At 32.0% G+C, this 25,357-nt stretch overlaps 2 protein-coding genes across 2 annotated transcripts; both read left to right on the forward strand.

Annotated features, from left to right (window-relative positions):
* Positions 1 to 2,968: 2,968 nt before the first annotated feature.
* LOC135131501 (alpha-tocopherol transfer protein-like) lies at positions 2,969 to 4,301 on the forward strand. Its single transcript, XM_064059278.1, has 6 exons — positions 2,969 to 3,143; positions 3,198 to 3,348; positions 3,398 to 3,650; positions 3,719 to 3,829; positions 3,876 to 3,981; positions 4,035 to 4,301. Exons 1-6 carry the CDS (start codon positions 3,023 to 3,025, stop codon positions 4,130 to 4,132), a joined length of 840 nt encoding a protein of 279 aa, XP_063915348.1. The 5' UTR covers positions 2,969 to 3,022; the 3' UTR covers positions 4,133 to 4,301.
* A 4,998-nt stretch (positions 4,302 to 9,299) lies between these two features.
* Positions 9,300 to 20,381, forward strand: LOC135131541 (glutathione S-transferase 1-like). Its single transcript, XM_064059338.1, has 3 exons — positions 9,300 to 9,594; positions 9,790 to 9,990; positions 20,030 to 20,381. Exons 1-3 carry the CDS (start codon positions 9,454 to 9,456, stop codon positions 20,360 to 20,362), a joined length of 675 nt encoding a protein of 224 aa, XP_063915408.1. The 5' UTR covers positions 9,300 to 9,453; the 3' UTR covers positions 20,363 to 20,381.
* Positions 20,382 to 25,357: the final 4,976 nt, after the last annotated feature.

The following is a 25,357-nucleotide window of genomic DNA, read 5'->3' on the forward strand; positions in this document are numbered from 1 at the left end:
CTAGATATTTCGCTGTGTCGATTTTTTATTTTGGCCAATTTCCGATTCTCAGTTTTTCCATTATTCCGGTTTTTCATTTTTCCGCTTTTAGATTTTCGATTTTCTAATTTTTCAACTTTTAACTTTTCGTTTTTTCGATTTTGGCATATTCCGATTTGTTAGTGTTTCCATTTTTCAACTTCATGACTTTTCGATTTCTCGATATTTCAATTTTTCAATTTTTTGAAATTTGAATTTTTTTTTTATTTTTCCATTTATCGAGATTTGGATGTTTCGATTTTTTGATTTTTCGATTTCTCGGTTTTTTGATTTTTTACTTATCGAATTTTCGGTTTTAAGATTTTCCAGTTTTTCGATGTTTCGATTTTTCAATTATCCGAATTTTCAATTTTTTGATTCTTTATATTTTCATTTTGACGTTTCGATTTCTCGATTTTTCGGTTTTCGGTTTTTAAATTTTAGAATTTTGAATTTTTCAATTTTTCGATTTTCAGATATTTCCTATTTTTTAAGATTTCGATTTTTCGACTTCACATTTTTGATTTTTCGATTTTTTAATTTCTCGGTTTTTGGATATTTCAGTTTTGGGATTTTTCCTTCAGTTTTCAATTTTTCGAAATTTCGGTTTATCTATTATATTCAATTTTTCGATTTTATAATTTTTCAAGTTTTCAGTTTCACGATTTTCAATTTTTGGATCTCTGAATTTTACGTTTTTCCAATTTTTATTCTCTTCGATTTTTCATATTTCCTCAATTCTTCAATTTTTCGGTTTTTGATTTTTCAATTTTTTAAGGTTTTCCTTTTTCGATTTCACTTTTTTGACTTTTTGATTTCTCAATTTTTCAATTTTTTAATTTCTGTTTTTGGACAGTTCAGTTTTGAGATTTTTCTGTCTTTTCATTCTTCAGTTTTTCTTTAATTTTTCAATTTTTCGAAATTTCAGTTTTAGGATTATTTATTATTATTATTTATTCAATTTTTTGATTTTACAATTTCTTAATTTTTCAATTCTTCGATTTGTCAACGTTTTTCAATTTTTGTCCTCTTCAATTTTACGATTTTTATATATTTCGATTTCTAATTATTCAATTTGTGACTTTTCTAAATGCTCAATTTTTCGATTTTTCCGTTTCTTGACTTTCGACTGTTTCGATTTTCCAGTTCTTAAATTATTCATGTTTTCGATTTTTCAGGATTTTGAATTTTCAATTTTTCGATTTTTCAGTTTCTTTAGTTTGTCAGTTTTTTGATATCGATGTCGATTTTTTACATCTTTCGATTTTTTCAAATTTCACTTTTATAAACTCTCAATTTTCCGATTTTTCCATTTCTTCAAATGTTTCGATTTCTTAATTTTTCGATTTAGGTCTTCTGTTTTTCAATTTTTCGTTTTTTCAAATTTTCGATTTTTCAGTTTTCCAAATTTGACTATTATAAACTCTGAATTTTTCGATTTTTTAGGTATTTAATTTTTCAATTTCTCAATTTTTCAGTTTTTTAATTTCTCATTTTTTGGATATTTCCCTTTTGAGATTTTTCAGTTTTTCCATTCAGCTTTTCTTTCATTTTTCAATTTATCGAAATTTACTTTTGGGTTTTTTCACATTATTTATTATTCAATTTTTCGATTTTACAATTTCCGAATTTTTCAATTTTCCGATGTTTCAGTTTTACGTTTTTTCAATTTTTCTCCTCTTCAATTTTACGATTTTTAAATATTTGGATTTTTTTTCACATTTCTAAATTCTCAAGTTTTCGATTTTTTAATTAATCGATGTTTTGATTCCATTTCTTGACTTTCGACTGTTTCGATTTTCCAGTTCTTTAACCTTCAATTTTCCGCTTTTTCGGTTTTTCGACTTCACTTTTTTGATTTTTCGTTTTCTCAAGTTTTCAATTTGAATTTTCTGTTGTTTTAATTTTCACATTTTTCTATTTCTCGATTTTTCATTTCAGTTCTTCGATATTTCAATTTTTCAAGTTTTCGATTTTTTAATTTTGCTTTTTTAAAATTTTCCTGTATTTCAATGTTTTAATTTTCCGATTCATCAAGATTCGGACGTTTCGATATTTTGATGTTCAGTTTCTCGATTTATCAGTTTTTCAATAATTTATAACTTTTCGATTTTTATTTTGGTCTATTATTCGATTTTTCAGTTTTTCCATTATTCCGTTTTTTCGTTTTTTTATTTCTTTGCTTTTAGATTTTGCGGTTACCCAATTTTTCGACTTTTCGACTTCTCGATTCCTCGATCTTTTAATTTTCGATTCCTCGGTTTTTCGATTTTCCAGTTTTTCGATGTTTCGATTTTTCAATTATCCGATTTTTCAATTTTTTGATTTTTTAAATTTTGGAGTTTCGAATTCTCGATTCTTCGTTTTTCGGTTTCTAAATTTTAGATTTTTTAATTTTTCGTTTGTTCGATTTTTCTATTTCTCGATTTTTCATTTCAGTTCTTCGATATTTCAATTTTTCAATTTCTTCGATTTGTTCGATTTTTTGAAGTTTCGATTTTTCGATTTCTCGATTTTTCAGGTTTTCGATTTTTCAAATTTTCGATTATTTTAATTTTTTTTCTCAGTGTTAATATTATACAATGTATCGAAAATAACCACAAAAATTGTCACTAAAAACATTTAAAAATGCATATAAAATTGTAACAAGTAACACAATGTTTCCAAGACATAAAAATAATTACATTTTTCCGAAAAAAGTCCATTGGATTATTACGATTTCAACAATTTTGTTAATTTAAGACATTTTGTTAGTATAAAACACAATTAAAGAATAAATTCTCACTTAAACAAAAAACAGTTGTTTTTATTAAGGCAGTGTTTTAATCAAACTGCAACACTGATATTTAAAATTGGTTGAATCTAGATCAGCGCATTCATCTCTGACCTCATTATGTAATCACGACTCTTGTTTTTTGTTTTTGAATAAGATAAAACGCGACAATAACCGTTTCTAGTCAGAGACATCCCACTGGTGTCCCTCTAAAAAATCTAAAGCTACGCCATGCCTTTCAAGTGCGTATCTGCCGACAAAGTTTACCAAAAAGACCCCAACTTGAAAAAACAAGACGTGGAAGAAATCCAAAAATGGTTGAAGACTCAGCCACATCTACCAAAAGTAGAGGGTATGTTCAAATTTTTACTCAGTTAGTCTTGAAGTTTTCAGTACTCCTTTGTAGACACTCAAATACTGACTTTTCTGCACAAAAGCCACTACGAAAAAGAAGCGGCAAAAAAAATCATTGATAACTATTTTACGTTTCGGACTCGCCATCTCAACATCCTCAGAGCACTCACACCGGATGTTCTAAAAACAGTTACATCAGTAACGTAAGTAATTGATAGCTAAAACTTGCAAAATCATATAGTAAGTACTCAGGTGTTTTAATATCATGCCCAACAAAACTCCAGAAGGATATATCGTCCTGATGGTAAAACTACTGGACTCACGAGTAAGCAACTTCAACAACACCCACGTTCTTACGCTGGGTTTCATGGTTGCAGCGTTGCATTATCACCAGTATGGATTCGAAAATGGTATGGTACTTCTCATTGATTTGAAAGACTTTTCTGTGGGACATTTCCTCAAAACCGACTTCAGTTTATTGAGATGTGTGTTCGGACTCTTGCAGGTACTCACTTATTTCTATTATAGAAAGGATGACTTAGGATTGTGGGACACTTTTAATTTTATTTTCAGAACGGTGCGCCGATGAAGATCAAAGGAATCCACTTGGTGAACGCTACAACATTGACTAAACAAATAATAGCCCTATTCAAACATTTCTTGAAGGTCAAATTGTACCAAAAGGTAGTATAGGGCTGTTTTTAGTCTACAATCACAAGAGTTGTTTTAGATACAAGTCCACGTTCCTAATTCGACCACTGTGTATGAATTTCTGCCGAAAGAGTGTTTGTGTGAAGAACATGGTGGTTGTCTACCATCCAGTAGGATTTTAAGTGGTTTGTGTGGTGCTTGTTTCTAATATTTGTTTAATTCTGACGAACATTTTTAGAGGAAAGTCTGAAAAATTTGTTAGACAACTATGAATTTTTTTCGTGGTACGATGGTCAAAAAGTTGACGAAACAAAAAGAAAAGGAAATGACAAATAATACTATAGTTGAAAATTATCGGGTTACATGGGAAATGTGCATTTTGGGTTGAGTGAATATTTCCACAACTTTAAAAATGAACTGTGGAGCACATTCAAGAAACCGAAGTTTATGTACAACACTTACAAAAGTTGTGATAATCTTTAATAATGCAGATTTTTTAAATATATTACGCTATAATTGGTAAAGTACAAACAAATGAATATTTTATTTAGCATCATTATTACGTCGCCTGAGAACTTGTTTGATCTACAAACCAGAGCGGATTCAGGCCAATGTCGACTTTAAGCGTTCAGAAACGATTTGATCTATAAGCTATATTGCCTGATCTGATACATTGTTTTCATTTTTTGAACTTTTCGATTTTCGGTTTTTAAATATTTTGATTTTTAAATATTTGTCTTTTATAAATTCTCAATTTTTCGATTTTAGAATTAATCGGTTTGATTTTCCCATCTCTTGAGTTTCGACTGTTTCGGTTTTTCAGTTTTTCGATTCTTCAATTTTTCGATTTTCAGGTATTTCCTATTTTTTAAGATTTCGATTTTTCGACTTCACTTTTTTGATTTTTCGATTTTTTAATTTCTCGGTTTTTGGATATTTCAGTATTGGGATTCTTCAGTTTTTCCTTCATTTTTCAATTTTTCGAAATTTCGGTTTATCTATTATCCAATTTTTCGATTTTGTAATTTTTCAAATTTTCAGTTTCACGATTTTCAATTTTTCGATCTTTGAATTTTACGTTTTTCCAATTTTTATTCTCTTCGATTTTTCATATTTCTTCAATTCTTCAATTTTTCGGTTTTTGATTTTTCAATTTTTTAAGGTTTTCCTTTTTCGATTTCACTTTTTTGACTTTTTGATTTCTCAATTTTTCAATTTTTTTATTTCTGTTTTTGGACAGTTCAGTTTTGAGATTTTTCAGTCTTTTCATTCTTCAGTTTTTCTTTAATTTTTCAATTTTTCGAAATTTCAGTTTTAGGATTATTTATTAGATTATTTATTTATTCATTTTTTTGATTTTACAATTTCTTAATTTTTCAATTCTTTGATTTGTCAACTTTTTAAAATTTTTGTCCTCTTCAATATTACGATTTTTATATATTTCGATTTTTAATTATTCAATTTGTGACTTTTCTAAATGCTCAGTTTTTCGATTTTTCCGTTTCTTGACTTTCAACTGTTTCGATTTTCCAGTTCTTAAATTATTCCTGTTTTCGATTTTTCAGGATTTTGATTTTTCAATTTCTTAATTTTTCAATTTCTTTAGTTTTATCAGTTTTTTGATATCGATGTCGATTTTTTACATTTTCGATTTTTAAATTTCAGATTTTTCAGATTGTTGAGACTAGTTTTTCAATTTTTAAAATTTTAAATTTTTCAATTTCTCGATTTTTCATTTCCATTCTTGAATATTTCAATTTTTCAAGTTTTGGAATGTTTCGATTTCTTAATCTTTCGATTTTTCGTTTTCCCGGTTTTAGGTTTTCTATCTATCTTACAATTTTTCGTTTTTTCACATTTTCGACTTTTCAATTTTCCAAATTTAACTTTTAAAAAAACCTCAATATTTCGATTTTTCAACTAATCGATGTTTCGATTTTTTAAATTTTTTATTTTTCAATTTTTCGATTTTTTTTGGTTTAGATTTATCGACTTCGCTTTTTTGATTTTTCGATTTCTCAATTTTTCAATTTTTTCAAATGTCAGTTTTTGGATACTCCAGTTTTGCGATTTTTCACTTTTTCCATTCTTCAGTTTTTCTTTCATTTTTCAATTTTTCGATATTTCAGTTTTGAGATTTTTCCATATTTCAAATTATCGACTTTTCGATTTTTGACTTTTAGATTTTTCGCTGTGTCGATTTTTTTATTTTGGCCAATTTCCGTTTCTCAGTTTTTCCATTTCTCCGGTTTTTCATTTTTCAACTTTTAACTTTTCGTTTTTTCGATTTTGGCCTATTCCGATTTGTCAGTGTTTCCATTTTTCAACTTCATGACTTTTCGATTTCTCGATATTTCAATTTTTCAATTTTTCGAAATTTGAATTTTTTTTTATTTCTCCATTTATCGAGATTTGGATGTTTCGATTTTTTGATTTTTCGATTTCTTGGTTTTTCGATTTTTTACTTAGCGAATTTTCGGTTTTAAGATTTTCCAGGTTTTCGATGTTTCGATTTTTCAATTATCCGAATTTTCAATTTCTTGGTTTTTTATATTTTCATTTTGACGTTTCGATTTCTCGATTTTTCGGTTTTCGGTTTTTAAATTTTAGATTTTTGAATTTTTCAATTTTTCGGTTTTTTGAATTTTACGTTTCGATTTTTCAATTTTTCAAATTTGACTTTTATAAACTCTCAATTTTCCGATTTTTCCAATTCTTCTTCGATTTCTTAATCTTTCGATTTTTCGATTTCCCCCTTTTAGGTCTTCTGTTAAATTTTTCGTTTTTTCAAATTTTCGATTTTTCAGTTTTCCAAATTTGACTATTATAAACTCTGAATTTTTCGATTTTTTAGGTATTTACTTTTTAAATTTCTCAATTTTTCAGTTTTTTAACTTCTCATTTTTTGGATATTTCCCTTTTGAGATTTTTCAGTTTTTCCATTCTTCAGTTTTTCTTTCATTTTTCAATTTATCGAAAGTTTGGATTTTTTCACATTATTTATTATTCAATTTTTCGATTTTACAATTTCCCAATTTTTCAATTTTCCGATGTTTTAGTTTTACGTTTTTTCAATTTTTCTCCTCTTCAATTTTTTTTCACATTTCTAAATTCTCAATTTTTCGATTTTTTAATTAATCGATGTTTTGATTTCATTTCTTGACTTTCGACTGTTTCGATTTTCCAGTTCTTTAATCCTTCAATTTTCCGCTTTTTCGGTTTTTGATTTTTGAATTTTTCGATTTTTCGACTTCACTTTTTTGATTTTTCGATTTCTCAAGTTTTCAATTTGAATTTTCTGTTATTTTAATTTTCACATTTTTCTATTTCTCGATTTTTCATTTCAGTTCTTTGATATTTCAATTTTTCAAGTTTTCGATGTTTTAATTTTGCTTTTTTAAAATTTTCCTGTATTTCAATGTTTTAATTTTCCGATTCATCGAGATTCGGACGTTTCGATATTTTGATGTTCAGTTTCTCGATTTATCAGTTTTTCAATAATTTATAACTTTTCGATTTTTATTTTGGTATATTATTCGATTTTTCAGTTTTTCCATTTCTCCGTTTTTTCCTTTTTTTATTTCTCTGCTTTTAGATTTTGCGGTTACCCAATTTTTCGACTTTTCGACTTCTCGATTCCTCGATCTTTTAATTTTCGATTTCTCGGTTTTTCGATTTTCCAGTTTTTCGACGTTTTCAATTATCCGATTTTTCAATTTTTTGATTTTTTTAATTTTGGAGTTTCGATTTCTCGATTCTTCGTTTTTCGGTTTCTAAATTTTAGATTTTTTAATTTTTCATTTGTTCGATTTTTCTATTTCTCGATTTTTCATTTCAGTTCTTTGATATTTCAATTTTTCAAGTTTTCGATTTATAATTTTGCTTTTTTAAAATTTTCCTGTATTTCAATGTTTTAATTTTCCGATTCATCGAGATTTGGACGTTTCGATATTTTGATGTTCAGTTTCTCGATTTATCAGTTTTTCAATAATTTATAACTTTTCGATTTTTATTTTGGTCTATTATTCGATTTTTCAGTTTTTCCACTTTTCCGTTTTTTCGTTTTTTTATTTCTCTGCTTTTTTTCGAATTCTCGATTCTTCGTTTTTCGGTTTCTAAATTTTAGATTTTTTAATTTTTCATTTGTTCGATTTTTTGAAGTTTCGATTTTTCGATTTCTCGGTTTTTCAGGTTTTCGATTTTTCAAATTTTCGATTATTTTAATTTTTTTTTCTCAGTGTTAATATTATACAATGTATCGAAAATAACCACAAAAATTGTCACTAAAAACATTTAAAAATGCATATAAAATTGTAACAAGTAACACAATGTTTCCAAGACATAAAAATAACTACATTTTTCCGAAAAAAGTCCATTCGATTATTATTACAATTTCAATAATATTGTTAATTTAAGACAGACGTTACTAGTATAAAACACAATTAAAGAATAAAGTCTTAATTAAACAAAAAAGTAGTTGCATGTCAAAATCAAGTGAAACATGTGTTATATTTGTAAATAAATCCATCTAAATATGTACTAAAAATTAGGTAGTGGGCAACCCACTTTACACTCCAGTAAACGGATCATCACTATTTAACTAGGCATCGGACGAATTGAATACGAAAAAGTTGGTCTCTAGTCTCTGTCTGTCTGTCTTTCTGTCGGTCTGTCCAGGTTTTTATTAGATAGATAATCTCCGAAACTACTGGACCAGTTGTTGTCAAATTTATTATTAAAAAATTAGGAAAGTTATGTAAATTGTAAAGTACTGTATAAAATCCTGAACAGAATTCGTTATTTAACAGAAACACAATCCGATGAAACGAAAAATGTTCTCCACGGTCAGATAAACGTTTCCCGCAATATTGCGAAAAGCTCAGGAGAATCCTTAACAATTTTCCTGCCTCACTCAACACATTTTATTTATTTACTCCTTGAACAATTTATGAATGTTTTCACATCGATCCGCTCTTTCATCCCTGTTCGAGTTGTCATTTTTGCGATCCTCTTGAGCAATTTCTTTAGCCTCAGTCCCTTGTGTTTCGAAATGCTTACAGACGTATCAAAGCACACGAATTTTTTACCTTGTTTGGGGATTTCGTAACTAAAGACAAGAGTTTGTTATTCTCATCCAAATTGAAAGGATTCCTTGAGTTCCGATATTTTTTTTGCTTTGTATATCTCTTGTACATTTTAATCGTAACAAGGATTGATGTCATCGTTTTTTTTTTGTGGAGAACAAACAAACAAATTTTCGTTGTTTTTTGTCCAACGCGTCAACGCGACTTTTTCGATCACAATTATAAATAGAATAAATCAGAAACAGATTTCTGCGACAATGCGTTAAATTTTATCACTTTTATCGTTATCGCGATCACTAAATACCAGAATCGCGTGTTTTCGCGTCTGCTTAATGCACCTGTAAGCTCTATCCACCTAATGGAACGCGCTACCATATGGCGACCCACCAGCCAGTGTCAAAATTCAATCACACGCAACAATAAAACCAGATAAGGCCGTCTTTCCACAATCCGACAAATCTGATAACGACTATCTTCCATATAAATAAATTCCTCAAGTGCCACCATTCAGATAATCCCGAGCCTTATATAATCCCGCATCGTATCAAAAACTAAAAAAATAATAAATAGAGGATGTCGATAAAGCTGTATTACGCCCTCCCCAGCCCCCCCTGCAGGGCCACCCTTCTCACAATAAAAGCCCTTCAGCTCGAAGTGGATCTAGTGCCAATCAATCTCGTCGCCCAGGAGCACCTAACAACAGACTTCCTCAAGGTACGTGAAGGTTTCAATCAAAAGCCTTTTATCTTTTATTAATATAGAGGCAGCGGTCGGACCCTCGTCAAAGTGATTAAATCGCTTTTTTCTTTGCGGAATTTGCAACTTAATTGCGTTATCGGCAGATTTTTTTTTGACGAGATAACTTTGATTCGAATTTGGGTAATTGCTTATGGATTTTATTGGTTTTAGATTAATCCGTTCCACACGCTACCGACGATACAAGACGAGGAGTTTTACATATGGGACAGTCACGCTATTAATTGCTATCTAGTGGATAAATTCGGGGAGGACGATGGGCTTTATCCCAGGGATTTGCAGAGGAGGGCGGTGGTGGACCAGAGGCTACATTTTGATTCGAATGTGCTGAGTGCGAGGTTCGCGGCAATCGTGGTAAGTTCGGTGTTTTTGAGAATAGTTGGTCCAAGATAACTTCACATTCCACCTGTTTCCTTGAACAGATAAAATCTATTATATAAAACGCAAAGTGTGTGTTTAGGATGACAAGTGTGTTAAAATAATAAAAATGGTGTAAAAATTTTTTAGAAACAAAAAACTATTACTATAAATCATTGCGTTATCTACAACAAATTGTCGCCAGGAGTAGACTGAAAGGGCGGGGCGGAGCCGAGTTTCTCAATTAAAACTCGCTTAGTAAGTCCGCAACTGTAAATTGCGGTGATTAATCACCATTATAAAAATATAAATGACGATGATTATAAAAACGAACTTCATTGTCCTTTTAAATTTGCTTCCTTTTGATTGATTTATTGACACAAAGATGTACTATTAAGAAAACAACATCATTTTTGATGTTCGTGTCAAGTGGCTCTTGACAATGACATCTCCTTGTCAAAGTGAAAAATTAAAGCGGCGTCGCACTATCTTAAAAACTACGCAAAAATTTTCAAACAGTGCCGCCGGTTTCGGAAAAATTTCGAATGACTAGAAATTTCCTAATAAATGTGTGTGATGACGACAAATGCCACTACCGTAAACCGTGACTGTTGTTTTTAAGTGAGGTATTTGTCGATATCTCTATCTGATTTGTTTAAAATGGTCCTCAAAATCTGGCAAAATTGCTACTGTGAAGTGGTCGCAGTGATTTCCTTATATTCCTCGTTTTTCTAAAAATATCGATTTCAGATCGTTTGAACAATGTAGTAGATATGAATGATTAGAGTCGAAATTCTGTGAGAAGAACACGCCAATAAATCGACTCAGTAGACGGGGAGATCTACTTCCGAATTTAGGGATTTATGAATTTAAATCGAAATTACGTTGTAATTCCCAGCTCAAAAAATATTTTTCGAATTTACGGGTTTACTATTTCAAAGCGGTTCAAGATATCGAATTCGAGTTTATACCATTCGATTCCTTGGACCTTTTTAGTTGCAACAAATCATAGTTTCGGCATCATAAGTTCGTAGTTCGGGTCTGAGAGACCGATAAATTGTACGATGTCATTTTTCTGAAGGTGACCTCATATTCAAACACTTTCAGGAAGCCCCATAAGAAAATTTTGAACTTGAATTCGTGATCGGGAGGTTCGAATTAGTAAAGATACGAATTTTTAGAAAGCTGAGAGTCGAATTAACGAAGATAGTTTGAAATAGTCGAAATGCTGAAATTTCGTATGGCAGAAATAAGGCGAGAAAATGAAGCTCTTTAGATGCAACTAAAATTGAGTTTCTAGACTAATTTTTCACTAAGGAATTCATTTCTGCTATCGGTTGTTGAATATTATTTGATCGAACCACGGTTTCAGTCGAAATCGTGGTTCAATCCGGATTCCAAAAAATGTTTTTCGAATTTACGGGCTCACTACTTCAAAGCGGTTCAAGATACGGACATCTCGTTCAGACCATCCGATTCCTTGGAGATTTTTGGTCCAGGAAATAGTTGCTCCGGTCTTATAAGTTCGTTGTTCAGGTCTGAGAAGCGAATAAAGAGCACCATGTCATTTTTCTATAGACAGTGTCATACAAAATAAATTAAAAAAAAATCAGGAAGCTCTATTAAGTCAGTTTTGAAGTTGAATTTGTGTTCAGGAGGTTCGAATTTGTAACGACACCAATTTTCAGAACACTGGGAGCCTAATTAATTAAGATAGTTTGAAATCGTTGAAATCAGAAATTTTCGTATGGCAGAAAGAAGGCGAAAAATGAAACTCTTTAGATCCAACTGAAATTGAGTTTCTGGACTAATTTTTCGCTAGGGAATTCATTTCTGCCCTTGGTTGTTGAATATTAATTCGATTTCAGTCGAAATCGTGGTTCAATCCGTATGTCAAAGAATCTTTTTCGAGTTTACGGGTTCATTATTTCAAGGCGGTTCAAGATACAGACTTTTCGTTCAGACCATTTGATTCCTCGGAGATTTTTAATCCAGTAAATAATTGCTTCGGTCTAATAAGTTCGTTGTTAAGGTCTGAGAGGCGGATAAAGAACACGATGTCATTTTTCTATGGAAAGTGTCACATAAAATAATTTTAAAAAATTCAGGAAGCTCCATAACTCAGTTTTGAAGCAAAATTCGTATTCAGGATGTTCGAATTAGTAAATGTGCGAATTTTCATAAAGCTGAGAGCCTAATTAATCGATATAATTTGATATCGTCGAAATCAGAAATTTTCGTATGGCAGAAATAAGGCGAAAAATGAAACTCTTTAAATCCAACTGAAATCACGTTTTTGGACTAATTTCTCACTAAGGAATTCGATTCTGCCCTTGGTTATTGAATATTAATTCGATATCAGTCGAAATCGTGGTTAAATTCGCATTTCAAAAAATATTATTCTAGTTTACGGGTTCAATATTTCAGAGCGGTTCAAGATACGGACTTCTCGTTCAGACCATTTGATTCCTCGGAGATTTTTGATCCAGTAAATAATTGCTTCAGTCTTATAGTTCGTTGTTCATCTCTGAGAAGCAAATAAAGAGCACCATGTCATATTTCTATAGAAAGTGTCATACAAAATAATTTAAAAAAAAATCAGGAAGCTCTATTAAGTCGGTTTTAAAGTTAAATTTGTATTCAGGAGGCTCGAATTTGTAACGACACCAATTTTCAGAACACTGGAAGCCTAATTAATCGAGATACTTTGAAATCGTCGAAATCAGAAATTTTCGTATGGCAGAAAGAAGGCGAAAAATGAAACTCCTTAGACCCAACTGAAATTGAGTTTCTGGACGAATTTTTCGCTAGGGAATTCATTTTTGCCCTTGGTTGTTGAATATTAATTCGATTTCAGTCGAAATCGTGGTTCAATCCGTATTTCAAAGAATGTTTTTCGAGTTTACGGGTTCATTATTTCAAGGCGGTTCAAGATACAGACTTTTCATTCAGACCATTTGATTCCTGGGAGATTTTTAATCCAGTAAATAATTGCTTCGGTCTAATAAGTTCGTTGTTAAGGTCTGAGAGGCGGATAAAGAACACGATGTCATTTTTCTATGGAAAGTGTCATATAAAATAATTTTAAAAAATTCAGGAAGCTCCATAAGTCAATTTTAAAGCGAAATTCGTATTCAGGATGTTCGAATTAGTAAATGTGCGAATTTTCAGAAAGCTGAGAGCTTAATTAATCGAGATAGTTTAATATCGTCGAAATCAGAAATTTTCGTATGGCAGAAATAAGGCGAAAAATGAAACTCTTTAGACCCAACTGAAATTGAGTTTCTGGACTAATTTTTCGCTAGGGAATTCATTTCTGCCCTTGGTTGTTGAATATTGATTCGATTTCAGTCGAAATCGTGGTTCAATCCGTATTTCAAAGAATGTTTTTCGAGTTTACGGGTTCATTATTTCAAGGCGGTTCAAGATACAGACTTTTCGTTCAGATCATTTGATTCCTCGGAGATTTTTAATCCAGTAAATAATTGCTTCGGTCTAATAAGTTCGTTGTTAAGGTCTGAGAGGCGGATAAAGAACACGATGTCATTTTTCTATGGAAAGTGTCATATAAAATAATTTTAAAAAATTCAGGAAGCTCCATAAATCAATTTTAAAGCGAAATTCGTATTCAGGATGTTCGAATTAGTAAATGTGCGAATTTTCAGAAAGCTGAGAGCTTAATTAATCGAGATAGTTTGATATCGTCGAAATCAGAAATTTTCGTATGGCAGAAATAAGGCGAAAAATGAAACTCTTTAGACCCAACTGAAATTGAGTCTCTGGACTAATTTTTCGCTAGGGAATTCATTTCTGCCCTTGGTTGTTGAATATTGATTCAATTTCAGTCGAAATCGTGGTTCAATCCGTATTTCAAAGAATGTTTTTCGAGTTTACGGGTTCATTATTTCAAGGCGGTTCAAGATACAAACTTTTCATTCAGACCATTTGATTCCTGGGAGATTTTTAATCCAGTAAATAATTGCTTCGGTCTAATAAGTTCGTTGTTAAGGTCTGAGAGGCGGATAAAGAACACGATTTCATTTTTGTATGGAAAGTGTCATATAGAATAATTTTTAAAAATTTAGGAAGCTCCATAAGTCAGTTTTGAAGTGAAATTCGTATTCACAAGGTTCGAATTAGTAAAAATGCGAATTTTCAGAAAGCTGAGAGCCTAATTAATCGAGATAGTTTGATATGGTCGAAACCAGAAATTTTCGTATGGCAGAAATAAGGCGAAAAATGAAACTCTTTGGATCCAACTGAAATCACGTTTCTGGACTAATTTTTCACTAAGGAATTCGATTCTGCCCTTGGTTATTGAATATTAATTCGATATCAGTCGAAATCGTGGTTAAATTCGCATTTCAAAAAATATTATTCTAGTTTACGGGTTCAATATTTCAGAGCGGTTCAAGATACGGACTTCTCGTTCAGACCATTTGATTCCTCGGAGATTTTTGATCCAGCAGATAATTGCTTCAGTCTTATAAGTTCGTTGTTCATCTCTGAGAAGCAAATAAAGAGCACCATGTCATTTTTCTATAGAAAGTGTCATACAAAATAATTAAAAAAAAAAATCAGGAAGCTCTATTAAGTCGGTTTTAAAGTTAAATTTGTATTCAGGAGGCTCGAATTTGTAACGACACCAATTTTCAGAACACTGGGAGCCTAATTCATCGAGATAGTTTGAAATCGTTGAAATCAGAAATTTTCGTATGGCAGAAATAAGACGAAAAATTAAATTTTTTAGATTCAACTAAAATTGAGTTTATAGACTAATTTTTCACTAAGGAATTCATTTCTTTCCTCGGTTGTTGAATATTAATTCAATTTCAGTCGAAATCGTGGTTCAATCCGCATTTCAAAAAATGTTTTTCGAGTTTACGGGTTCACTATTTCAAAGCGGTTCAAGATACAGACATTTCGTTCAGACTATTCGATTTCTTGGAGATTTTTGGTCCAGGAAATAATTGCTCGGGTCTTATAAGTTCGTTGTTCAGGACTGAGAAGTGAATAAAGAGCACCAAGTCATTCTTCTATAGAAAGTGTCATACAAAATAGTTCAAAAAAATCAGATAGCTCTACTAAGTCAATTTTGAAGTTGAATTCGTATTCAGGAATGTTGAATTAGTAAAACCACGAATTTTCAGAACACTGGGAGCCTAATTAATCGAGATAGTTTGAAATCGACGAAATCAGAAATTTTCGAATGGCAGAAATAAGGCGAAAAATGAAACTCTTTAGATCCAAGTAAAATTGGGTTTCTAGACTAACTTTTCAATAAGGAATTCATTTCTGTCCTCGGTTGTTTAATATTAATTCGATTTTAGTCGAAATCGTGGTTCAATCCGTATTTCAAAAAATGTTTTTTGAGTTTACGGGTTCACTATTTCAAAGCGGTTCAAGAGACGGACATCTCTTGCAGACCATTCGATTCCTTGGAGATTTTTGATCCAGGAAATAATTGCTTCAGTCTTATAAATTCGTTGTTCATGTTTGAGAGACGGATAAAGAACACGATGTCATTTTTCTATGAAAAGTGTTATATAAAATAATTTTAAAAAATTCAGGAAGCTCCATAAGTCAGTTTTGAAGTAAAATTCGTACTCAGGATGTTCGAATTAGTAAATATGCGAATTTTGAGAAAGCTGAGAGCCTAATTAATCGAGATAGTTTGAAATGGTCGAAATGTTGAAATTTCGTATGGCAGAAATAAGGCGAAAAAATTAAACTCTTTAGATCCAACTGAAATTGAGTTTCTGGAATAATTTTTCGCTAAGGAATTCATTTCTGCCCTTGGTTGTTGAATATTAATTCGATTTCAGTCGAAATTGTGGTTCAATCCGCATTTCAAAAAATATTTTCGAAGTTCATTGGTTAACCACTTCAAAATGGTTCAAAATACGGACTTTCTGTTGTTACCATTCGATTTGTTAGACTTTTCTAGTCAATCAGTAATTATTGGGTCCATAGAAATTGGTGGTTGGGCCCTGAGGGATCCATAAAACGCATGATGTCATTTTTCAATACGTAGCGTCATATAAAAAAAAATAAAACAAATTTAGGAAGCTCCCTAGGTCAATTTTGAACCCGAATTCATATGCAGGAGGTTCGAATTAGTAGAGACACCAATTTTCAGAACACTCGGAGCCTAGTTAAGCGAGATAGTTTGAAATCGTTGAAATCAGAAATTTTCGTATGGCAGAAATAAGACGAAAAATTAAACTCTTTAGATTCAACTAAAATTGAGTTTCTAGACTAATTTTTCGATAAGGAATTCATTTCTGCAAGTATTGGCCCCTCCCGTCCACCCTTTATTTTTCTAGAGGGTATGTTATTTACCAATATCAGCTTTATTTGGGCAAGCACTAGCCCCACCCACCCGCCCTTTATTTTCTTAGAGGACTAATACCTGCTAAGATAAGACCGATTTTGACAAATGACATACCCTCTAAGAAAATAGAAGCTGGGCGGGGAGAACTAGTATCTATTGAGTTCAGATTGATTTTGGCAAATGAAATATCCTGTAAGAAAAGAAAGGGCGGGTGGGCGGGGATAGTACCTGGTAAAATAAGACCCATTTTGGCCAATAACATACCTTCCAAGGAAAGAGAGGGTGGGTGGGCGGGGCTAGGTTCTGCTAAGATAAGAGTGAATTTGGCACATGAGATACCCTGTAAGAAAAGAGAGGGTGGGTGGGCAGGGCTAGGACCTGCTAAGATAAGAGTGATTTTGGCAAATGAGATACTCTGTACAGTTAAATTGGCTCAAGCGTGCCCAAATTCTCTCCCTCAAGTCTCCACCCCTAATATTACCCTCCTTGGTTTACCAGTGACGTCATTCTATTCGTATGGTGGAAATAAGGCGAAACAATGTAATTCTCCGTACACCGAACTGAAACTGAGTTTCTAGACGGATTTTTGACTGCAGAATTTTTTTCTGTCCTTAGTTGTTGAATATTAATTCGATTTCAGTCGAAATCGTGGTTCAATTAATATCTCAAAAAATATTTTTCGTATTTAGGGGTTCACCATTTCAAAGCGGTTCCAGATACCGTCTTCTCGTTTGTACCATTCGGTTCCTCAGAAATTTTTAATCTAGCAAATAATTACTTTGATCTGATAAGTTCGTTATTCAGATCTGAGAAGCGGATAAAATACGTGATGTCATTCTTCTGTAGGTGGGGTCAAACAAAACAATAAAAAAAAATCAAAAAGCTCCATCAGCCAATTCTGAACTTGACTCGTGTTCAGGAGGTTCAGAGTAGTAAAAGGACTAATTTTATGAAAGCTGGGAGCCTAATTAATCGAAATATGGTTTGAAATAATTAACATCAGAAATTTTCGTATGGCAAAAAACCAGGTGTAAAATAACTCTTCCTATTTGTCTGATATTGAGTTTCAAGATTAATTTTGCCCTGCAGAATTCATTTTTGTTATCAATTGTAACATATTAATTCAATTTCAATGGAAATCGCGGTTCAATCCTCATCCCAAAAAATACTTTTGGAGTTTGCTTGTTCACCATTTCAAAACAGTTCGAGATATCGACTTCCCGTTTGTATCACTCGATTCCTCGGACTTTTTTAGTCGAAAGAAATGATTGTTTGTGCCGTATATGTTACACATTCGGGAGTGAGGAACCGATAAAACGCACGACGTCATTTTTCTACGGTAGCCTCATACAAAAAAAAAAACAGAAAAAAAATCAGAAAGCTCCGTGGTTCATTTCTGAACCCAAATTCGTATTCAGGGCGTTCTAACTAGTAAGGAGACTAATTTTCAGAAAGCTGAACCTCTAATTAATCGAGATAGTTTAAAATGGTCGAAGTCAGAAATTTCGTATGGCAGAAAATCAGGTGAAAAATGAAACTCCTCCGATCTGGCTGAAATTGAGTTTTTGCACTAATTTTGCCCTGCGGAATTCATTTTTGCTATCAATTATTGATATTTAATTCGATTTCAATCGAAATCGCGTTTCAATCCTCATCTAAAAAATGTTTTCGAAGTTCACTGGTTCATCATTTCAAAATGGTTCAAAATACGAATCCATAAAACGCATGATGTCATTTTTCAATAAGTAATGTCATATAAAAAAATCAAAATAAATTTAGGAAGCTCCATAGGTCAATTTCGAACCCGAACTCATATTCAGGAGGTTCGGATTAGTAAAAATACCAATTTTGAAGTAGCAAATAGTCGTGGTTAAATCAATATCTCAAAAAATATTTTTAGAATTTACAGGTTCATCATTTTAAAGTTGTTCAAGATACCGACTTCTCGTTTACACCATCCGATTCCTCAGAAATTCTTACTCCAGCAAATACTTGCTTTAGTCTTAATAAGTTTGTTATTCAAATCTGAGACACAGATTAAAAGCACGATGTCATTTTTCGATATCGGTGGGATCATATAAGATATTCAGAAAAATTCAAAAATCTCCATATCAATTCTGAACTTGAATTCGTGTTGAGGAGGTTCGAACTAGTAAAGAAACCAATTTTCAGAAAGCTGAGAACCTAATTAATCGAGATAGTTTGACATGGTACAAGTCAGAAATTTCGTATGGCAGAAAATCAGGTGAAAAATAAAACTCTTCCGATCTGGCTGAAATTGAGTTTTTGCACTAATTTTGCCCTGCGAAATTCGTTTTTGCTATCAATTACTGAATTTTAATTCCATTTCAATCGAAATCGCGGTTCAATCCTCATCTCAAAAAATGTTTCCGAAGTTCACTGGTTCACCATTTCAAAATGGTTCAAAATACGGACTTCCTGTTGTTACAATTCGATTCGTTAAAGTTTTCTAGTCAGTCAGTGATTATTTGGTCCATAGAAGTTAGCGGTTCGGTCTGAGGAATCCATAAAACGCATGATGTCATTTTTCAATAAGTAATGTCATATAAAAAAATCAAAATAAATTTAGGAAGCTCCATAGGTCAATTTCGAACCCGAACTCATATTCAGGAGGTCCGGATTAGTAAAAATACCAATTTTGAAGTAGCAAATAGTCGTGGTTAAATCAATATCTCAAAAAATATTTTTAGAATTTACAGGTTCATCATTTTAAAGTTGTTCAAAATACCGACTTCTCGTTTACACCATTCGATTCCTCGGAAATTTTTACTCCAGCAAATACTTGCTTTAGTCTTAATAAGGTTGTTATTCAAATCTGAAACACAGATTAAAAGCACGATGTCATTGTTCTATATGGGGCCATATAAAATATTCAGAAAAATTCAAAAATCTCCATAAGTCAATTCTGGACTTGAATTCGTGTTGAGGAGGTTCGAACTAGTAAAGAAACCAATTTTCAGAACCCTGGGACCCTAATTAATCGAGATAGCTTGAAATGGTCGAAATCAGAAATTTTCGTATGGCAAAACATCAGGTGAAAAATAAATCTTTCCGATCTGCTTGAAATTGCATTTTTAGACTAACTGTGCCCTGCAGAATTCATTTCTGCCAACAGTTCCATTTCAATCCTCATCTGAAAAAATGTTTTTCAAGTTTACTTGTTCACCAAGCGCACGTCATTTTTCAATAGGTAGCGTCATATAAAAAAATCAAAATAAATTTAGAAAGCTCCGTAGGTCAATTCTGAACCCATATTCGGATTCAGGAGACCCGAATTATTAAATGAACCAATTTTGAGTAAGCTGACAGTCTAATTAACCCAGTTAGTTTGAAATGGTCGAAAGCTGACATTTTCATATGGCGGAAAATCAAGTGATAAAATGGAATTCTTCTGATCTGCCTGAAATTGATTTGTCAGTCTAATTTTGCATTAAATTAATTTCAATCAACAGCTCAAAAAATAACTAAAAGCAATATATTCTAATTTGACCAACCAAACCCGTAAACCTGCCATCCGTTTCGTTTTAAAACACTCAAGATACCATCAAAAAGCTCATAATATCATTTTTAGATACGAAACGTTAATTAATTAAATAACCTACGCACAAACGTTTGTCAGATTGGTCAATAATTTCCCCACTTATTCGCCCCGACGCCTTGTTAACGTAACGTTATTTTTAGAGCCCCATCCTCCGAGAAGGCGCCCGCATCATCCCCAAAGACAAATCGGACGCCCTCCTTCAAGGCCTCACCCTCCTGGAGTCCCTCCTAGAAAAATCGTACTACGTCACTGGAAACACACTCACGATTGCCGATTTCAGCTTAGTGGCGACCGTCAGTAGTGCCAACGCCGTCCTCCCACTAGCCTCCAACAGATTCCCCAACATTTTCGAATGGTTGGCACGCATGGAGAGCCTTCCCTACTACCAGGAGGCCAACCAGGAGGGACTCGACGCCTTCGCCACCATGCTTAAGAGCAAACATCTTGTTAGACAAGCATCTGCTGTGAAATAAATATTTACAAATCGAAAAAGCGTTACTAACTCGTCTCCTATTCCTCCAGGATCAAAAATAAAAATAAAAATTTCGGAAAGGTCAAAAGCCGAGGCAAGAAATAGAGCGCAAAAGAAATAACGCGCTTTTCCCCGGCGACGGTTACAGATGACGCTGTTAAGCCCTCAACATGCCCCGCTTTCGGTTTAATTAAGACAGATATGAGCATGGCTTTGGCAGAATTCCTATGTCAGGATGAAGAATTCGCAGCGTCTTGGCACGCAGCCGTCGCGGGTTAAAATTAACAGAAAATAACTACCTAAATTGAAAATAAATAATTCAGACTCACTCTCAGTAATTTGAGTTTGATGAAAAGAGGAAACTCGTTCTAAAATTAATTAAAGTACGCAGGACGAAGAAAAATCGAGAATGGAATTAATGACTGTTACTTTTTAAACAGGGATGGACTGGGGACCGGGGGAATGTTGATCGTATCGTTAGTGTTTGCACGGGCGTCGATGGGTGGGAATTGACTGGGGGTTAATTAAGTTTCATTTGTCAAAGAATAACGGTCGCGGCGGCGAGGGACGTTCTTGTCGAGTTTTGCACTGTTTGATAACGGAAGGGGAAAGCTAATTATTATTTTAGCACTATTATTATTAACTTAATTACACCACCTGGAGGAGCAATAATGACAAAGACTTTGACTGTAATTTTGGTTTTTCGGTTTTTATGGTTTTCGATGTCAGGTTTTGTCAGGTGTCTGTTCTGAGTGTTGATTGGCTCTTTGGAGTCCAGTCCTGAAATAGAAGTTGACCTTGTAGTGCTTAACGCGCCTATTACCGACACCCGTCACGTCGTAAATTGAAAGAGATAAGGTCGTGTCCATTTTGCAGGTTTAGTTAAAAATATTGATTGGACAGAAAACAGGTTCTTGGACTAAACTGCCAATAGGAAATTGGGGTGACGAACTGGGAGAATATTGAATTAGCACCTTTACGTACTTTGAGTTGTCTGAGCTGTTTATGGGACTATAGACAATGATTTGACTTTTATGAATTTTGTAGCTACGTACTCATAAATTTACTATTATTATTATTATTATTATTATTAGTATTTTTGGAATACAGAAATAAAATTGATGTGGTTACGTGTATGAATTAGAGTCTGGAAATTAATATGAAGTGAGTTTAACTTTGATTAATCGATTTATTTTGAAGACAATAGCCCTAGAAAAAGGTTGTAGTTGGGAATGCGTTTACGCGATCAATATGTATATAGAATACAATATTTTTCATTTCAGCGGACAATTTTTCCAGCGTCTGCTCTTTCGTCGCTTTTTTCGTTTTTCTACTTTTTCATGGCACTCTTTTGTCGTTTTTAGTTGCGTTTTTTCCCAGTTTTTCTGTCTTTTCTTGTCGTCTTTTTTTGTTGTTTTTTCTCAGATTTTTTGTCACCTTTTCTTCGTTTTTGTGTTTTTTTTTCGCATATTTTAATCACCATTTTATCGCTTTTTCAAGCTTTCTATTTGTGGACCTTTTTCATTTTTTTGTCGCCATTTTTTCGTCTTTTTTTTGGCATATTTTTTGTTGTTGTTATTTGTTTGTATATTGATTGATTGATTGATTCACTGATTGATTGATTGATCGTCACATTTTTCGTGTTTTTTTGCTTTTTTCTAATCTTTTCTTGTCTCTTTTTTGTCGGTTTTTTCGCATTTTTTATTTTTTTGACATTTGTTTTTCGTTCTTTCGTTTACGCATTTCTTTAGTTGCTTTCTTTGTGTATCTTCTTTTTATATCATTTTTTGACGTCTCTTTTGTCAGCTTTTGATGTCTTTTTTATTACCTTTTTTTGTCGCCTTGACATTTTTTCTTGATGCCTTTTTTTGTTACTTTCTTTTGTAGCATTTTTTTGTAGTCTTCTTTGTTTCATTGTTTTCACACCTTTATTTCGTCTTTTTCTTGTTGCCTTTTTTGACACTATGTCTTGCCATCTTTTTTGTTGTTGTATTTATCGACCTGTTTTCACTTTTTTGTCGTCTTTTTTTTATCGTTCTATTTTCATATTTTTTCGTAATCCTTTTTATCGATTTTTTTGTCGCATTTTTTTCTCGTCTTTATTTTCGTTTTGTTTTGACTTTTTCAGTGCCTTATTTTCTCACTTATGCTTGCCGTTTTTTGTCGCCTTTTGTGTCTTTGATGTTCCGCATTTTTTAAAAACCTTTTTTCGTCGCTTTTTCGTTTTTTTGTTCATCTTTCTTTTTTGTTGTTTTTTGTCGCTTTTTTTAATGACCCTTTTTTGCTGTTTTCTTCGTTGGCTTTTTTAAGCAATTTGTTGTTGTCTTTTTTATGCATTTTTTTTCGTTTTCTTGTAGTTGTTTTGTTACGTATTGTTTACTATTTTTCATTCTTGATTTGTCGCCATTTTTTCGTCTTTTTTTTTGTTGTCGTTTTTTGGTTGTCTATTGATTGATTGATTATTCGATTGATTGATGGATTGTTACATTTTTCGTGTTTTTGGCGCCTTTTTTCTAACTTTTTCTTGTGTCTTTTTTGTCGGTTTTTTCGCATTTCTTGTTTTTTTATTTTTTTTTGGTTCTTTTTGTCGCTGTTTTGGACGCTTTTCTTTTCTCCTGTTTACGCATTTCTTTTGTTGCTTTCATTGTGTATCTTCTTTTTGTAGCATTTTCTTGTGTCGGTTTTGTCGTCTTTTTTTGTTTCATTTTTTTCTCGTCTTTATTTTCGTTTTTGTTTTGTCTTTTTTTGGTGCCTTATTTTCTCACTTATGCTTGCCGTTTTCTGTCGCCTTTTGTCTTTTTATTTTCCGCATTTTTTGAAAACCTTTTTCGTCCCTTTTTCGTTTTTTTTGTTCATCTCTCTTTTTTGTTGTTTTTTTGTCGCTTTTTTTAATGACCCTTTTTTGCTGTTTTCTTTGTTGCCTTTTTTTAAGCAATTTTTTGTTGTCTTTTTTATGGCATTTTTTACGATTTCTTGTAGTTGTTTTGTTGCGAATTGTTTATTCTTTTTCATGCTTCATTTGCCGCCATTTTTTCGTCTTTTTTTGTTGTTTTTTGTTTGTCTATTGATTGACTGATTGATTAATCGATTGATTGATGGATCGTTACATTTTTCGTGTTTTTGCTTGCCTTTTTTTAACTTTTTTTGCGGCTTTTTTTTCGTTCTTTTTCTCAACATTTTGGTCGTTTTTTTTTCTGTTTCCGCATTTTTATGTCTTTCTATAATTACCTTTTTTGGGGCTTGACATTATTTCTTGGCCCCTTTTTAAAATTTTTTTGTTGCTTTCTTTTGTCGCATTTTCTGTGATCTTCTTTGGCTTATTGTTTTCACGCCTTTATTTCGTGTTTTCTTTGTTGCCTTTTTTGGTCTTTTTGTATCTTTTCGTTGCCCCCTTTCTGTTTTTTCTCGCTTTTTTTGAAATTTCTTGTAACCCTTTTCTTCATCTTGTTTTGTCGCGTTTTTTGTTATCTTTTAGCCTTTTGTCGGTTTTCATAATTTTTTAGTCGCTTATTGTTGTTTTTTCATAACTTCTGTCCTATTTTTTTGTCGCTTTTTATTTCACTTTAGTCGTTTTTTGCCCGCATTTTTTTTTATTGTTTTTTTTTCGCGTTTTGCTCTTTTTGGCTCGCTATTTTTTTCTTTTGTTTATGTTGCTCTTTTGTGGTCCTCGTTTTGCCGCATTTTCTTCACAATTTTTTTAATCGCTTTTTTGATTACTTTCTTTTCTATTTGCCTATTTTCACTTTTATTTTGTCATTTTTTTTGTTATATTGTAACTTTTTTGTGACCTTGTCGTCTATTTTTTCGCTTTTTCAAGTTTCATTTGTCTTGATCATTATTTTTGTGGTAGTTTAGTTTACACCTTTTTTTTTTCATCTTTTTTATTTTCGTCTTTTTTTTGGTACCTTTTTTGTCGCTTTTTTGTAACTTTTTCTTGTCGTTTTTTTTGCTTTTATTGTCGTTTGCTTTTTCCCACTTTTAAATTTCCTATGACGTTCTTTTTTCGTTTTTTTTTCTCATTTTTTGTTTGCTTTTTTCGCCTCTTCATGCCTTTCTTTTGTTGCTTTCATTGTGTATGTTCTTTTTCTAACATTTTTTGTCGTCTCTTTTGTCGCCATTTTTATGTCTTTTTATCATTACCTTTTTTTGGGTCTTGACATTATGTCTTGGCCCCTTTTTTTAAATTTTTTTTTTGTTGCTTTCTTTTGTCGCATTTTTTGCGACCTTCTTTAGCTTATTGTTTTCACGCTTTTATTTCGTGTTTTCTTTGTTGCCTTTTTTGTATCTTTTCGTCGTTCCCTTCCTGTTTTTTCTTGCTTTTTTTTAATTTTTTGTACCCCTTTTCTTCATCTTAATTTGTCGCGTTTTTTGTTGTCGTTTTTTTGTCTTTTTGCCTTTTGTCGGTTTTCATAAATTTTTGGTTGCTTATTGTTGTTTTTTCATCTTTGATGCATTTTTGTGGCCCTCTTTTGTTGTTCTTTTTGTCGTCTTTTTGCTGTCTTTATTTTGAGTTTTTGTTGTTTTTTCGTAACTTGCGTTCTATTTTTTGGTAACTTTTTTTAAATGTTTTCTTTGCGTTTTTTTATCTATTTTTTTTGTTACTTTTTTCACCTTCTTGTTGCCTTTTGTGTTCACTTTTTTTTCACTTTTATGTTTAGTCGTTTTTTGCACGCATTTTTTATTGTTTTTTTCGCGTTTTGCTCTTTTTTTTTTGCTCGCTGTTTTTTTCTTTTATGTTTTGTGGCCTTCGTTTTGCCGCATTTTCTTCACAATTTTTTAATCGCTTTTTTGGTTGCTTTCTTTTCTATTTGTCTATTTTCATTTTTATCTTGTAGTCTTTTTTTGTTATATTGTAGCTTTTTTTGTGACCTTGTCGTCTATTTTTTCGCTTCTTCAAGCTTCATTTGTCGCCTAACTTGGTGATTATTCTTTGTTGTTGTTTTCTTTTTGTAGCTTTTTTCTCACCTTTTTTTATTGTCGACTTTTTTTTGTGCCT

Source organism: Zophobas morio, unplaced genomic scaffold (genome assembly GCF_036711695.1).
Source record: "Zophobas morio isolate AGI-343-1 ecotype UQ-CSIRO unplaced genomic scaffold, CSIRO_AGI_Zmor_V1 ptg000020l, whole genome shotgun sequence".
Taxonomy (NCBI): domain Eukaryota; kingdom Metazoa; phylum Arthropoda; class Insecta; order Coleoptera; family Tenebrionidae; genus Zophobas; species Zophobas morio.